This window comes from Nicotiana sylvestris, chromosome 8 (assembly GCF_000393655.2).
Source record: "Nicotiana sylvestris chromosome 8, ASM39365v2, whole genome shotgun sequence".
In the NCBI taxonomy this organism is placed as follows: domain Eukaryota; kingdom Viridiplantae; phylum Streptophyta; class Magnoliopsida; order Solanales; family Solanaceae; genus Nicotiana; species Nicotiana sylvestris.
Window position 1 is genome coordinate 11,104,632 of NC_091064.1, and position 15,587 is coordinate 11,120,218.

General features: G+C 36.1%; 1 protein-coding gene across 1 annotated transcript; it reads left to right on the forward strand.

Moving 5' to 3' along the window:
* Positions 1-5,675: 5,675 nt before the first annotated feature.
* On the forward strand, positions 5,676-11,614 carry LOC104215696 (expansin-B3-like). Its single transcript, XM_009765552.2, has 4 exons — positions 5,676-6,037; positions 6,499-6,799; positions 8,519-8,648; positions 10,887-11,614. Exons 1-4 carry the CDS (start codon positions 5,857-5,859, stop codon positions 11,079-11,081), a joined length of 807 nt encoding a protein of 268 aa, XP_009763854.1. The 5' UTR covers positions 5,676-5,856; the 3' UTR covers positions 11,082-11,614.
* The last annotated feature ends 3,973 nt before the right edge of the window (positions 11,615-15,587 follow it).

Sequence of the window (15,587 nt, forward strand, 5' to 3'; positions counted from 1 at the left end):
GTATGATAATCCTCATTTTCTTGTCCTCAAGGACAGAGTTCATCACGATGATGCCAGAGATGTGACTATTGGTGATGATAGGGTATTGAGGATGCATCGCCGGGTTTGTGTGCCAATGTGGATGGGCTTTAAGAGTTGATTCTAAAGGAATCCCATAGCTCACGGTATTCTATCCATCCGAGTGCCGCGAAGATGTATCAGGATTTGAGACAGCACTACTGGTAGAGAAGAATGAAGAAAGACATAGTGGGATTTATAGCTCGGTGCCTCAATTATCAGCAGGTGAAATACGAGCATCAGAGACCGGGTGACTTGCTTCAGTAGATAGATATTCCAGAGTGTAAGTGGGAGCAGATCACCATGGATTTTGTAGTTGGACTACCACGGACTTTGAGGAAGTTCGATGCCATTTGGGTGATTGTAGATCGGCTGACCAAATCCGCGCACTTCATTCCTGTGTGTACTACCTATTCTTCAGAGCGGTTAGCTGAGATTTATATCCGAGAGATTGTTTGCCTGCATGGGATTCCAATTTCCATCATTTCAGATAGAGGTACTCAGTTCACATCGCAGTTTTGGAGAGCTGTTCAGCGAGATTTGGGTACTCAGGTTGAGTTAAGCACAACTTTTCACCCTCAGATGGACAGACATTTTGAGCGCACTATTCAGATATTGGAGGACATATTGCGCGCTTGTGTCATTGATTTTAGGGGTTCATGGGATCAGTTTCTACCGCTCGCAGAGTTTACATATCACAACAGTTATCAATCGAGTATTCAGATGGCTCTATATGAGGCTTTATATGGGAGGCGGTTTAGATCTCCAGTAGGTTAGTTTGAGCCGGGCGAGGCTAGGATTTTGGGTACAGACTTAGTGTAGGAGGCCTTGGACAAAGTGAAAGTGATTCAAAGCGGCTTCGTACAGCGTAGTCGAGACAAAAGAGTTATGCTGATAGAAAGGTTTGTGATGTGTCTTACATGGTTAGGAGAAGGTTCTACTGAAGGTTTCACCCATGAAGGGTGTTACGAGATTTGGGAAGAAGGGTAAATTGAGTCCTCGGTTCATTGGGCCTTTTGAGGTGCTTCGGAGGATTGGGGATGTGGCTTATGAGCTGGCTTAGCCACCTAGCTTGTCGGGTGTGCTTCCGGTATTTCATATTTCTATGCTCCGGAAGTATATTGGCGATCCGTCTCATGTTTTGGAATTCAGCATGGTTCAGTTAAACAGTGATTTGACTTATAACATGGAGTCAGTGGCTATTTTGGAGCGGCAGGTCCAAAAGTTGAGATCAAAGGATATAGCTTCAGTGAAAGTGTAGTAGAGAGGTCGGCCCGTGGAGGAGGCTACTTGGGAGACCGAGCGGGAGATGCGGAGCATATCCACACATGTTTGAGGCTTCAGGTATGTTTCTTGACTCGTTCGAGGAAGAACGTTTGTTTAAGAGGGGGAGGATGTAACGACCCAGCGGGTCGTTTCCCGAGTTACAACCCCGTTTCCCCCATTTTTGCTTCCTTGTGCATTTTCAACTGTATTTCATCATATCGTGTTGGTTGTGTTGTGTTCGGAGTGGTCTTAGGGTGAAATGAGATACTTAGTCTCTTAAGTTGGTTATTTAGTTGAAAAAGTCAACCGGAAGTTGACTTGTGGGTAAATGATCTCGGAATTGGATTTTTATGGTTCGGATAGCTTCGTTAGATGATTTGGGACTTAGGAGCATGTTCGGAATGTAATTTAGAGGTCCGTGGTAGAATTAGGCTTGAATTAGCGAAATTGGAAATGTATCATTTCCGGTTGGCAGTGGAAATCTTGATATCTTGGTCGGAATGGAATTCCGAAAATTGGAGTAGGTCTGTAGTGTCATTTGTGATGTGTGTGCAAAATTTGAGGTCATTCGGCGGTGATTTGATAGGTTTCGGCATTGTTTGTGGAATTTGAGAGTTTATAAGTTCTTGGGCTTGAATCCGAGGTTGATTTTGGTATTGTTTTGAGTGATTCGAAGGATCGACTAAGTTTGAATGATGTTATGGGATATGTTGGCATGCTTGGTTGAGGTCCCGAGGGCCTCGGGTGTGTTTCGGATGCCCAACAGGACATTTTAGGACTTGGAAAGTTGGCAGAATTTCTGTGTTTTGTTGCAGAAGGGTTGTTCTTCGCGATCGCGAAGAGAGGGCCCCAATCGCGTAGGCTTGTTTGGACCAAAGGCGAGTTTGTGCTACGCGATCGCGTGCTTGGGTGCTGATGTGCTTCGCGAACGCGTGGTCAGTGCCGCATTCGCGTAAAGGTAGCGACTGTGAGGAGGTGAGGTGAATTGTTCTATGCGATCGCGTGAGAAAGGTCGTGATCACATGGGTTAGCCAAGCAGTGCTTCGTGATCACGTGTGTAGTTCCGCGATCGCGTAAGGTTATTATGAAAATGTCTTCACGATCCCGAGGCAATTTCCGTGATCGCGATGAAGGAACCGCCTGGGCAGAATGTTTAAGTTCAAAAACGAGGGCTTGAGTTCATAATTCCAAAATTCATTAGAGAGCTCGGGAGAAGGCGATTTTGGAGGGGATTTTCAGAGGAGTAGTTAGGGTAAGTGTTCTTCACTCAAAATTTGTTTTATCATTTAATTTGAGAATTTGGGGTGAAAATTGGGAAAATGGAAGAAAATTTACAAAGTTGTTTATGGGGATTTGAATGGCCATTTGATGTCGGATTTTGATGAATTTGATATGGGTAGACTCGTGAGTGAATGAGCTTTCCAGTTTTGTAATTTTTATCAGATTCCGAGACATGGGCCCGAGGGCCGGGTTGAGCCAAATTCGGGATTTTTGGTCTAATTTGATAAATTTCATATAGAATTCATTCTTTTAGCGTATATTGATGATAATATACTATTTTTGTTAGATTCGGAGCATTTGGAGGCCGAGTTGAGAGGCAAGGGCATCGCGGGTTAGAGTTTTTACCGGTTTGAGGTAAGTAATGATTGTAAATCTTGCCCTGAGGGTATGAAACCTCGGATTTCACATCATTTCACTACTTTGAGGTGACACACGCGCTAGATGACGAGCGTGGGGGTGCACCGTTGGAGATTGTAACTTGGTCCGTCCCGTACGACTATTAAGTCGCATATTTGATTGAAAACTATTTGATACTATTGTTCTTGGAAAGTATTACTATGTTTTAGGCTGAATGCCATATTTGGGCCTCGTGCCAAGCTGATTGGACCCTTAGGGGCTTTTTACTACTATTTCCTCACAGTTTTGGTTAATATCTGTACTCAATTATGCTATGTTTTACTGATTTCATAACTCGGTTTATTTACTCCTTTTTGATACTATAAATGATATTTTGGGCTGAGCACCCTGTTTTATTGTTAGCCCAAGTGACTTGAGAGGTTTCTGACTGAGTAAGGCCGAGTGCCTGTGTTGTAAGGATATTATGGGATCGGGCTGCACGCCGCAATATGTTGTACTATTTTGTGATATATGAGAGGCTGAGGGCCTGATTTATTATGCCACGAGATGGCTTGTTGTAGCGCTTGGGCTGTAGGATCCCTTCCGGAGTTTGTACACCCCCAGTGAGCCGGGGTACCTAGAGTGAGTGATATGATGTTGCCCGAGGGGCTGTTCTTGATTCATATTGTGCCCGAAGGGCTAATTACGAGTGATTGTGAGGTAGCCCGAGGGGCTGGTTCTGATTTATGTTGTGCTCGAGAGGCGATTTATGATACATATTTTGCCCAAAAGGCTATTTATGATTTTGTCATCCTTTTACTCTAAACTTCATTGAATCTTTGTTGAAACTGTAGAAAGGCATTTTTCAAAGGATTTTTACTAAAATTGGATTTTTAACGAGATGTTTGATTTTCATACTATTTTGGAAATATATTGTACGTACAGAGGCGTTATGACGTGGATTATGTGTTTCCTTACTGCTCGGTCTTTATTTACTTTTATTACATACTGAGTTGGCGTACTCACATTATTCCCTGCACCTTGTGTGCAGATCCAGGAGTTGCGGATCGTGATAGTGTGCGCTGATCCTTCATCCAGCGAGTCTTTCGGAGTCGGCAAGGTAGCTACACGGCGTTCGCAGTCTTGCTCTTCTTCCTCTTATCTTCCTTAGACTGTTTTTAGTATATTTCCAGATTGTGATAGTCTTTTGCTGTATTCAAACCTTAGTAGTTGCTTGTGACTTGTGACAGCTCGATGTCGGGCTTATATTTTTCTTCCGCACTTGTTATTTAGACTCATATTATGAGATTTTATTTAATTAATAGCTTAAAACGTCCTTATTTTGAAATATTAGTTTGATTTGGAATTGTGTCGGCTGGCCTGGTTTCATGATAGGCGCCATCACGACCGGATTGGTTTTGGGGTCGTGGCATTTTTACTCCACCATTTGCTCAAATTTTTATTTGATAATAGTGCCTCGGCCACTTTCAAATCATGGGGCCGCATTTTCTGTCCACTATTCGTTATGTGTTCTGTTATCCTGGTTAATTAAGATAGTTTTTTACTTTATTAAATCAATGAATTATGATATATTGATATAATTATGTGTGAAATCCGATTTAAGAAAGTTTGACTATAAAGTAGTTTTGGTATGAGACACTACTTACGGAAAAAACTTACCCCAACCGAATCTGTTTCACAATTATATTTTGGTTTAAATGGTCCCTCTAGGGACTGATAAGATTATCCAAATAATGTGTTCGTGGATGTACGTTTCTATGTCTTTTTTCAACTTCTTCTTGCACTTTACATTTAAAAAAGAGTGAGAAATGGAAGAAAAATATTTTATCTTGTTTAAAGTCTTATAAGATAAAGTTACTCTTGTTAATTTTTCTCTAATTTTTTCGCTCATTGAAAGGAAGAAAAAAAAAAGCATTCGCTCCAAATATTAAAAAAATGATCTTCTATCCCTTCTTTGTATCTTTGGTCATTTTTCTTCTTTATTTTTTGGATGAAACCAAAGAATGGAATGGAAAATAATGCACTTGGGGCAAAACCCCAAATCCTCCCAAAACCCAATAAACAAGCAAGAATAATGACTTAACTTTATGTATTCTGAATTTTTAGAAACAGACGAATTTTATAATTGAGTTCTAAATTTAATATTTGTATATATTTAATAAATTTCTTAATACAAATCTATTATTTGGACAAAAAATATTAGGTTCAACCAAACCCGTATCTGAGCTTCTAATCTGCCCCTGATAATGAGTGGTAAAGATTGTGCTAAAATGATAAGTAATATTTATACTTAACTAGAGATTTAGAATTTGAGTACTTGAGATGGAATGTTTCTTGGTAGGGAACACTTTACCTCTAAAATTAAACTTTTTGATATGAATCCTAAATAATCGAGTTCCAAAATAAATACCGGACTGAACCAAAAGTAAAAAAGAACAAGAATAACGGTATTTGAAAAAGAAGAACAAGAATAACGGTAGAATAATCCATTCGTGTCGAATGACCAATATGCCCCTAAGCACTGACAGTTAAAATAATAACACTTAACGGAAAGAGCTACTCCTATTTTGCTGTTTTAACGCCTTAACTGTCGCTGGCCCCCTCTATAAAGTAGTGGCACTATCGTGAATAAAATAATATCAATAGGGTCACATGGACCTCTAAAGTTCCATTAACCTTTATTCTTTAATTTCTTACCTTATAAAAATAGGACTAAGTCTAAGAAAATATTGTCGGTAAACACAGTCCACCTTCTTCCTTCTTCCTTTCTTTCTCGGTATCTCCGCAGGCTGACAAACTGAAGTATATAGGCAATAGAGAGTTCAAGCTAGAAGCCCGAACTCGTAAGCTATAAATTCTAACTTCGTCAAGTGGTGTGTACATTCCACTTGCATTATGGATTCTAGTAATTGCCCAAGATGTCATTATGCCAGTTTTGGTTGTGTCGTGGCGGTGGTTGTGATTTTTTTCACCGTCGGCATTGCTTCAGCCGGCAGTCTACAACGTGTTAAAGACCCACATTGGCACATTGCCTCAGCCACTTGGTATGGCAGTCCCAACGGTGATGGTAGTACCGGTAAATTTTCTAGTCCTAATCATGTTCGCACTCACTTCTATTTATTAATGTTAATTACATAATTATGACATGCTTTTATAGATGTAGAGCGGTAGAGGCAGATAGGCCTAGTTCATTAAGTTCAACTGAACCAACACTTTTGACACAAAATGTATAATTATGCATAAAAATTACTAAAATTTTAATAAAATACTAAAATTTGAACTCTAGAATGCAATGGTTTCAGTGGCAAGAACTTATAAATTGAACTTATTAAGTTTCGATTCTGAATTCGTTTATACCTAGACGTGCATTACAAGTTTACAACTGGAGAAACGGGCCAACAACTAAATTGGATAGATATCGAAGATTCATATAGCGACCCCAAGTAGTTTGAAATTGAGACGACGTAACAGTTATTATAATTAGTTGGTTTAATATCCTAATTATTTACTACTTGTTAATGATGGAATTTTGTGTAGGTGGGGCATGTGGGTACGGATCCATGGTGGACGTGAAGCCGTTCAGGGCGAGAGTAGGGGCCGTGAGTTCGATTTTATTCAAGAATGGCGAAGGTTGTGGTGCGTGTTACAAGGTAAAATGCTTGGACAAATCCATTTGCAATAAAAGGGCCGCGACAGTTATTATTACAGATGAATCTCCAGCATTGACCAAAGGGCGAGTTCACTTTGACCTTAGTGGCTCGGCCTTTGGTCGCATGGCTGTTAGAGGAAATAGCGGCAATCTGCGCAACCGTGGTAAAATCTCCATCATTTACCGTCGGTAAGTTTCATAAGAGCAGTAAATGGAGTTTTTCTTGAGTAGTATAATAAAACAAGTCTGTTATATTTCAGTTTTGTCAGTTTGTGTTAGTGGTTGATTAATTAATTAATGAACAAGGTACACCGTACAATTATAATTTAAAAGTTTTTGAGAAAATAGTTTACTGTTATAGGAGTTCTATTTTAGGTGACAAGGACAACACTGAGTTCAGTGACTGTGATGGAGTTATACTAATTAATTTCACTCTTTTATTAATTTTAAAAACATTTATTATTACTACTCTTTTTTGTTTTAATGAAGGTATTTAATTGAACGTAAAATTTTAAAAAGAAATACTTTTGCAACACTCAAAAATACTTTAAACTGTTGGTCTAAAACATACTAAGTACATCATATTTTTATATCATTAAGTATAAAAATATGTTATTTTTTAAATAATAAAGAATGAAAGAGTGTGGTATGTGCAATCGAATAATATATACCAATTTGCTTTGGGCACGCCCATTAAGAAAATACTAAATTTTATACTAAAATACTCAGTATGACTAAACTACCCTTAATTAAATATTTAATGTGAGGAGTAAGAAAACTTTTTAGAGATATGTACATAAGGGTAATTTTGTAAAAACAAATTGAATTCTTTCTTGATTATATAAATGAACACTTATTTTGGACCAAAATAAAAAAGAAAATTGGTCACTTATTATGGAGTACATATATAAATGTACTTGATTAGATAGTGGTTCATTAGTTGCACGTATTCTACTCCCTCTAGTCCATTTAAGTTGTCATATTTCTCTTTTACATGTTCTTTAAAAAATTATATTAATTAGAGAGGTTTTTGACGACTATACCTTTATTAATACTCTTCACTTTTAAGGGGTCGTTTGGTATGCGATATAAGAATGTATAGTGCTGACATAAAAATTTAATACCACCTTAATACTTTGTTTGGTTAGTAAACCTAGTATAAGTTATCCTGGGATTAAAATTAGTACTGGAATAACTTATACTTTGTAGATGGTGGGGTAATTAGTGTCGGGATAACTTATACATTCTTCTTAGAAATTATGCAATTGTCATTTTTAATACAATATACCAAACGATAAATAAAAATAATACCAAAATAACTAATCCCAACATAACTTATCTCGGCATAAGCCGTATTCAAACCAAAGGACCCCTAAGTTTCTTATGCTATGAAGTTAATGTTTTTTGCTTTCAAGAATATTTAATACTAAAGGCAAAATGGAAAAAAGGCAATTAATTATGCTTTGATTTTCTAAAAGTGACCTATTTTGGACCAGATATATTTAGTAACTAGGACAACCAATATAGGCCGGAGGGAGAGATACCATGTCATAATTTTTTAAGCTGGTGAATTATGTTTTTCTGGTGCACGCCTCCCTGATTTTTTAGTCCTTTTATGGTCAAAAGCTTCACTGGTTTCTTCCTCGGTTTGCATATAATAGAGTCTGACTACTGACCCACTTTTTGTTTGACCAAATTTATTTCTCTTTTGTGATTCCTGTAACTACCTTCCCTTTTTGGGGGCATTAAAAAAGGTAGGTACTACAAGTTTAAACTCAATATTTCTTCTATTTCATTTTATTCGGTACTATTTTTTTATTAGTCAATTTAAAAATGAACGACCTAGTTATATATTTGAAATAGTCAATTATATGTTGGTTGCTAAGAGTTTTGAATTTGTGGGTGTAGGACTCCGTGCGTGTATCCTGGAAAGAACATTGCCTTTCATGTAAATGCAGGCTCAACAGCTTATTGGCTGTCTCTGTTGGTAGAATTTGAGGATGGAGATGGCGATATTGGATCCATGCATATTAGAGAGGTACATATGTTAACTTTATTATCCTAGTTTTCCTAAAACCAACACCATAATTTTATATGTATTAGTTTTGCCTTAGTCAGGGGCAGTGCGATGCACATAGTGTTCCGTCTTTGCATAGAGCTCGGGGAAGGGACGCACCCTAAAAGGGTGCGATGTAGATAATCTATCTGATACAAGCATAATGGATTGCTTCCCGCTTGATAACATATAGGTCACACAGAGACAATTTTATCATTGCACCAAGGCTCCCCCTTCCTAATTTTGCCTTGAAACTCAAAAACAACGTCTTAAAAGAGTTTAAATTGCACAATCAGGCAACTTAAGGTAACTGTTACTCTTTCTGGTCCACAATATATAAGTGAACTTTTGACCTTTGGTCGAAAATAAATATTCTTTTTATATAATTAAGAAGGAATATTTTTGAAAAAATTTGAAATTATTTACATATCACAATGTGTCGAGTTAATAATATGGAAATTATAATTAACGGTAATTTAGTCAAAATACATTCTTTCTTTTAGGAGTTAGTATTTTCTTAAGCGATGTGCCAAATGTCAAAAAGTCACTTGTAATGGACCGGAGGAAGTAGCAGCTTCATTTAATAAGCATTAATTTATAATCTATAATAACTTTAAGTAACCTAATTACAATAATGATGTAAAAATTAACTTCTATATTCAATCAATGTAAAAGAAAGTTTACACAAGGTCTCCTCTCCGCACTTTTATGATTATAAAAATGACTAGCAGTTCTCTATACACTGCCTTACAAGACTCATTACAATTTACAAGAAATCAAACACATTTTGATGTAGACAAATCCGAGTAATTGGGATATCTTAGAAGACTGTTATAACCACGTGGTGTGCCACAATGTTAATCTTTTTCAAGTGTTCATATGAAAGATTCACTTGGCCAACTTTGACACTATCTCTACTATACACCACATAATTGTTTATAGAATATAATATCTTCTTTTTGGTATGCCAAGTTTGGCCATCTTGGCTTGTTTGTCAAAGCACCTTCTCCACATGCTTTTATCTCTTTTTTCCTACAATCCACACTAGTGCACAAGTTCAACATATAGGAAAGTGACTTAAACCTTTCCAGCCAACCATATAGTGCAAAATCGCTTCTTTCCTCATTTTTCCTATCAAGGATAGTGGCTTTTCTTGCACTAGAGAGAAGAACAATGGTAGATTTTGTGGGCAGCCTGGTACACAAAGTATCCTACATTTAAATAGGATTTGGGGAAGGGCAGCGTGTAGAGGGGTGTGATATAGGCAGCTTAATTTAATGCAAATATTAGTGACTATTTCTACAACTTGAATCCTAATGCAGATTTGGTGCACTTACTAAAAAAAAAAAATCCTCTAGTATAATTTCTCGGTATTTGACTAAATTATTTATTTTCTTAAATGAATAAGTGATGACTATATGCCTTGTGGAGTAGTGAGGGTGAAATCGAAGAAAAAACTAATGCATTCTTGATTTTCAAAAGTGACAAATATTTTAGACCAAATTAAATTTGACCGACGAAAGTGATAGATTAAAAGCCTATTTGGATTGGTTTGTTTTAAGTACTTTTAAGCCAAAAATTACTTTTAAGTCATTTTGTAGTGTTTGTATAAAGTAAAAAAGTACTTTTAAACACTTTTTAAGCTAAAATGACAAAAACAAACCAAAAACTGAAATTCCTAACTTATGACTTAAAAATTATTTAGGCTTAAAAGTCAAACCCATCCAAACAGGCTCTAAACTGGCCCGATGGCAGTATGTGTTGAAGTCTATTTAATTAAATAACGAAGAATTAATCTAAAATAGCTGGCCACTTAACCACAAAACATAGCCAGTAGATGTTTTATCGATTTAGAAAATGGATAACCAATGAGTAACCAATGGATAACCAATGAGTCTAACTTTTACATTTGTAAAAACCTCAAATTGAGGGTTCCTTAAGTTAGGGAGACTAAGAATTCTCCCAAAAGTGACATATACAAGAAGTCATGGATAATATGGGTAACCCATATTATCCGCAGGTTAACCTGTTTTTTATCCGTATTAAATATGGGTCGGGTCGGATAATTGATCTATTTTTTCATTACCCGTTTTTGATTCGAACCATATCCGACCCGCCCGTTTGCCACTCCTAATAATTGTGTATAATTATGTATACTGATTCGAAAAAGTAGGCTATTTGTGCAAAAATCCCTTAATTAATAAGTCGTTGATTTTACAGGCAAGGTCCAATCAATGGTTAAAGATGACACACCTATGGGGAGCAAATTGGTGCATTATTGGTGGACCATTACAAGGACCATTTTCGGTGAAGTTAACAACATTGTCAAAAAGAAGAACACTCTCAGCAAGAGATGTTATTCCTAGCAAATGGTCTCCCAAAGCCACTTACACTTCTCGACTTAATTTCTCTTAAGTAGCACAAAAATTCAGAAGAACTAATTAAAATACTAAAAAACCCGTAACAATAACGCATATTGAAGTGTGCATAAGCTGGTTTGAACACCATGATTATAAAAAATAACATCTGCTGAAGTAGCTCGATTTGTCGATTGGATTTTTTAAAGGAAAATTTAGCCTTTGGATCAGTATAATAATAAATATCCGAGGCTTATTCCTTTTTTTTTAAACCCTTTTATTTTGGTCTTTTATTGTTGATGCAACTTTCTTTTTTCTCTTAATATTTTGTAGGCTGCATGTAAGGGTTGTTAATAGTAGCCCTCTCCAAAGGAGAGTGAGCCCTTTATGTTTTTTAATTCCTTTTTTTTTTTGGTTAAAAGTATTTTTTATGTTTTTTTTTTAAATTTGGATTTGTGAGTAGTGCAAGGTCTTTCTGTGGTTTTAACTGAGGGAGGACCAATAATATGTATATTTAATGTGTTATTGCTTGTATGAAAACATAAAATGAAGTGTAATGAATGATGTGGGAACTTTCTTTCTTTTGGGAAATTTTCTGTTTCGTACTATACATTATGTCTGTTGAATTCAATCTAACTTATACATACTAACAGTAAAAGGAGATTTTATATTATCAGTATATTTAAATCTGTTGTAGCAGGTAATCCACTTTAATTTTTGGCAATTGTTTTTTAAGTTACTTGATATGGTTAAATATTTATACACTGTTAGTGTAAGTCCAACATTTGAAATATGTGAGTTCCTACAACGATACAACAGCAACAACGTTTCAGTAAAATTTTACGAGTGGGGTTTAAAGAGGGTAATATGTACGTAGACCTTACCCGTACTCCAAGGAGATAGAGAGACTATTTTTGAAACACCCTCGGCTCATGAGTTCCTACAACGATCTTAAGTTAATATGTTATAATATTTGGACTAACCGAGTAGGTTTCGAGGTAAACATTATAATTATGTTTAATTAATTTCTTAGCTCAAATATAAAATTTGAGCATACTATAAATCTACCCTGATGGTCAGCAAATAGGACTTAAACATCTTTTTAAATTACTTTTCTTCACATCGTTAAGCTAGAGAAAAAGTTCAATTTTACTGCAGTGTCTGATTGATTACTTGTGAATTGTGACATTGTGATTTGTAATAAAGGGAATTAAAGAAGAACCAGGGAGGTCAAGTATGGGGGTTTTAGGCCTTCATTGCTTTTTACAATGTTGAATTTAAGAAAATGTCTTTTTTAAGAAAATGTCTTTTTTAAATCTCTTACTTGTAAAAGATAGATCTCTCATGTGTAAATAACTTTAGCATCTCTGCTGAAGTTTTTGAAAAGCTTATCCAGGACAAAAAAACTTCAGCTTATTTAGTGCTGAAGTTTTTATAAATGAACTAAATAACTTCAGCATCTTCTGCTGAAATTTTTGAAAAAGCTTAATGACAAAACTAATGAATCCAGGACAAAAAACTTCAGCTTATTTAGTGCAATTACAAACAAAAACTTCAGCAAATAGAGAACAAAACTTCAGCTACTATGCTTAAGTTCAACAATTACAAACAAAAACTTCAGCACACTTGCTACTTCAGGCCCGTCTACTAAAATGCTGAAGTTTTGCGTGATTGTCTTTGCTACTTCAGCCCCATATGCTGAAGTTACGCAAAAAAGCAGGTACGCTTGCAATTTTTTTCTAAAGCGGGCACAAGTTAAAAGGTGACCCAAAAAGCGGGTATAGATGCAAATCCCCCTCAAGTATGTGCTATGGTGACGGAGGCGAAAGTCCTCCTCCATCACCAGAATCCTTAATCAGATGTCTTGAGTTTGAGTCCTTAGTACGAAGTCGTCTTTGATAACATTTTATGTCAAAATGGTAAGTTTCTAGTGTGAATGCAAATTATTCGGGTCCCCAAAGCAGATACGTGCCACTAAAGTACAGCCCGGTACACGAAGTATTCCGCGCTCATGCAGAGTCCGGGAAAGGATCGCATCCCAATGGGGTATAATGTAGGTAGTCTACCCTAATATAAATATTAATAGTTGATTCCACAACTTGAATCCGTGATTTATAGATCACACGAAAATAACTTTACCGTTATTAAAAAACTCCCCTTTGGACAAGGGCAAGACCAAGGATGGCCAGTACTTATGAGGGCTTGACTATATCTTACGAAACAAAAATCTCATTCACATGTACAAGAGTTTAGAACTAGTTTGAGTCTGGAGTCTGGAGTCTGTAGTGGCGGATATACATGGACACTTATAGGTGCTTGAGCACCCATTATTTTAAATCAAATTTAGTAAATTTTTATAGGTAATTTTAAAAATAGTTAAATAAATATAGAATGAATATCCACAATTAAATTTTTTTTCCTTTTCTTTTGGATTTTTATCGTCGCGCACCATCACTTTAAAATTCTGGATCCGCCAAGTCTCGACAGGCAGGATAATGTCCACACGTGGATGCGGTCCCAATTGCTATTCCTTTTTTTTTTTTTTTTTGGATCAAACTGACACAGAATAGTTTTGGCCATGTGAGGAGGCATGTGTTCAAATCCTCCCACATTAAAGGGGAAATCACACTCGTGACAGTATATATGTGATATGTCCCTTATTGAGTACATCTGTTCTTTATTTCTGGTAGTTTAATTTGATACAAAATATTTTAAAAAAATGATTTTTGAACTTATGAATTTAAGTATGTCATGTTTGTGTAACTATAAAATTTTTAAAATTTATAATCTTAAATATTTATATGAATATAAGAATTTCTCATTAAAAAAATTAAATTATGTTATTTTTTTAAAAACAGACAAATAAGAAAATTAAAAGTGCCAAATAAAGCGAAACAAAGGGAGTATTCTGTAGAATGGAGGTGGTATTCAATAAAAAGATTTTTTTTTTTTCAAAAGAAGATATCTCCGTTTTAAAAAGGTTTAACTTTTTGAAACATGATATTCTTTAAATAAAACGTTGTTGGTATTCTTAAATAAGAGAGAATCTTGGTATTCTTAAATAAGAGAGAATCAGATCAGAAAAAAATGTTTACGAATGGTATAATTGAAGTTATACATGATTTATAAACAAGTGAATTGATTTGATCCCAAAATAATAAATAAATAATAAATTAAACAAGAATATAAGACTTGAAGTTGAAAATTTAAGAGAGTAGATATTCTAATTCAGGGAGCAGAGCTTCCGGAGGCAGTAGTAACAATATTGATAAGTAAGAAGATAAAATATTAGTGAACTTTGAAAAGTGTATATTATGAGCTTGTCAGAAAGTCTTACTCTACTATGATTGTCGAACTCACTATTTATAGTTATTTTTAAGGAACAAAATCCTAGAATCAAGTCCCTTTTAAATGACAATTACGGGGGGCATTGAAGAATGTGTAATGGTAGACAATGAATGACATAATTTCTATAACGGATTATGCACTTAAGCTATAAAATATTCTCCATTAAACGCTACCGGATGAAAGACATTTATTTTGTCTTTATGCATCATTCCATCATTCCCTTCGGGAACAAACGAGATTGCTGCCTTCGGATCTGATCGCCATTTGCCTTTCTTTCCATCTACCTTCGGCTCCACGTGCCGCATTATTATGCAAGTATTTATTATAAATATATTTTACCCTATACAGATAGTCCCCCTTCTTTCCGATGATAAATCCTTGTGTCACTGGAAAGTTGGTGGAAATATCTTTCTTGGCGGGAAATTCTCTGTCTCCCTCTAAAAAGCTTCTGATGGTTGATTAGATGCACATCTCTCCGCATTTAATGCCCTGAACACGGGACATCCCGTGATTCCGCAATACTTTCACTGGTTCTCGAGGTAATTATGGCCATGATTTTAGTTGCCTATTCTTTTTACTTGTACGCATCAATCATCTCCTTTTACACTTCATAATTTTCCAAACTCTCTCTATCACGACCCAAGTTCTCCATCCGTGAACCGTCATGACGGCACCTAGTCTCTACGACTAGGTAAGCCTAACACAACAACAACAACAACAACAACCCAGTATAATCCCACTTAGTGGGGTCTGGGGAGGGTAGTGTGTACGCAGACCTTACCCCTACCCTGAGGTAGAGAGGCTGTTTCCAAATAGACCCCCGACATCCTTCCTTCCAAGAACTTCCCACCTTGCTCTTGGGGAGACTCGAACTCACAACCTCTTGGTTGGAAGTGGAGGTTGCTTACCATCAGAGCAACCCCTCTTGTCCTAGGTAAGCCTAACACATTGTGGAAAAATAAAATGAGAACATAAAAGCTAACAACTAATAGGAAATTTTAAATAAAGAATTAAGATACCGCTCGACATATATAATAATCACTCTCGAAATATGCATATCTCTCCCAAAATCCGAAATATCGTAAGTCACAAACTACAGAAAGAAAATAGTAATTCTATACTCCAGAGTCTAAATAAAGGAAATAGAAGAAGTATTTAATATGGGGAAGAGGAGAAAGAGACTCCGAGGTCTGCGGACGTGACAGATATACCTTAA

Bases quoted from the DNA above. Each gene is read 5' to 3' on its own strand.
- LOC104215696 (XM_009765552.2), top strand. From the start codon at position 5,857: ATGGATTCTAGTAATTGCCCAAGATGTCATTATGCCAGTTTTGGTTGT. The intron at 6,800-8,518 runs GTAAGTTTCATA...TTGTGGGTGTAG, and splicing joins ATCTCCATCATTTACCGTCG to GACTCCGTGCGTGTATCCTG. The intron at 8,649-10,886 runs GTACATATGTTA...TTGATTTTACAG, and splicing joins GATCCATGCATATTAGAGAG to GCAAGGTCCAATCAATGGTT.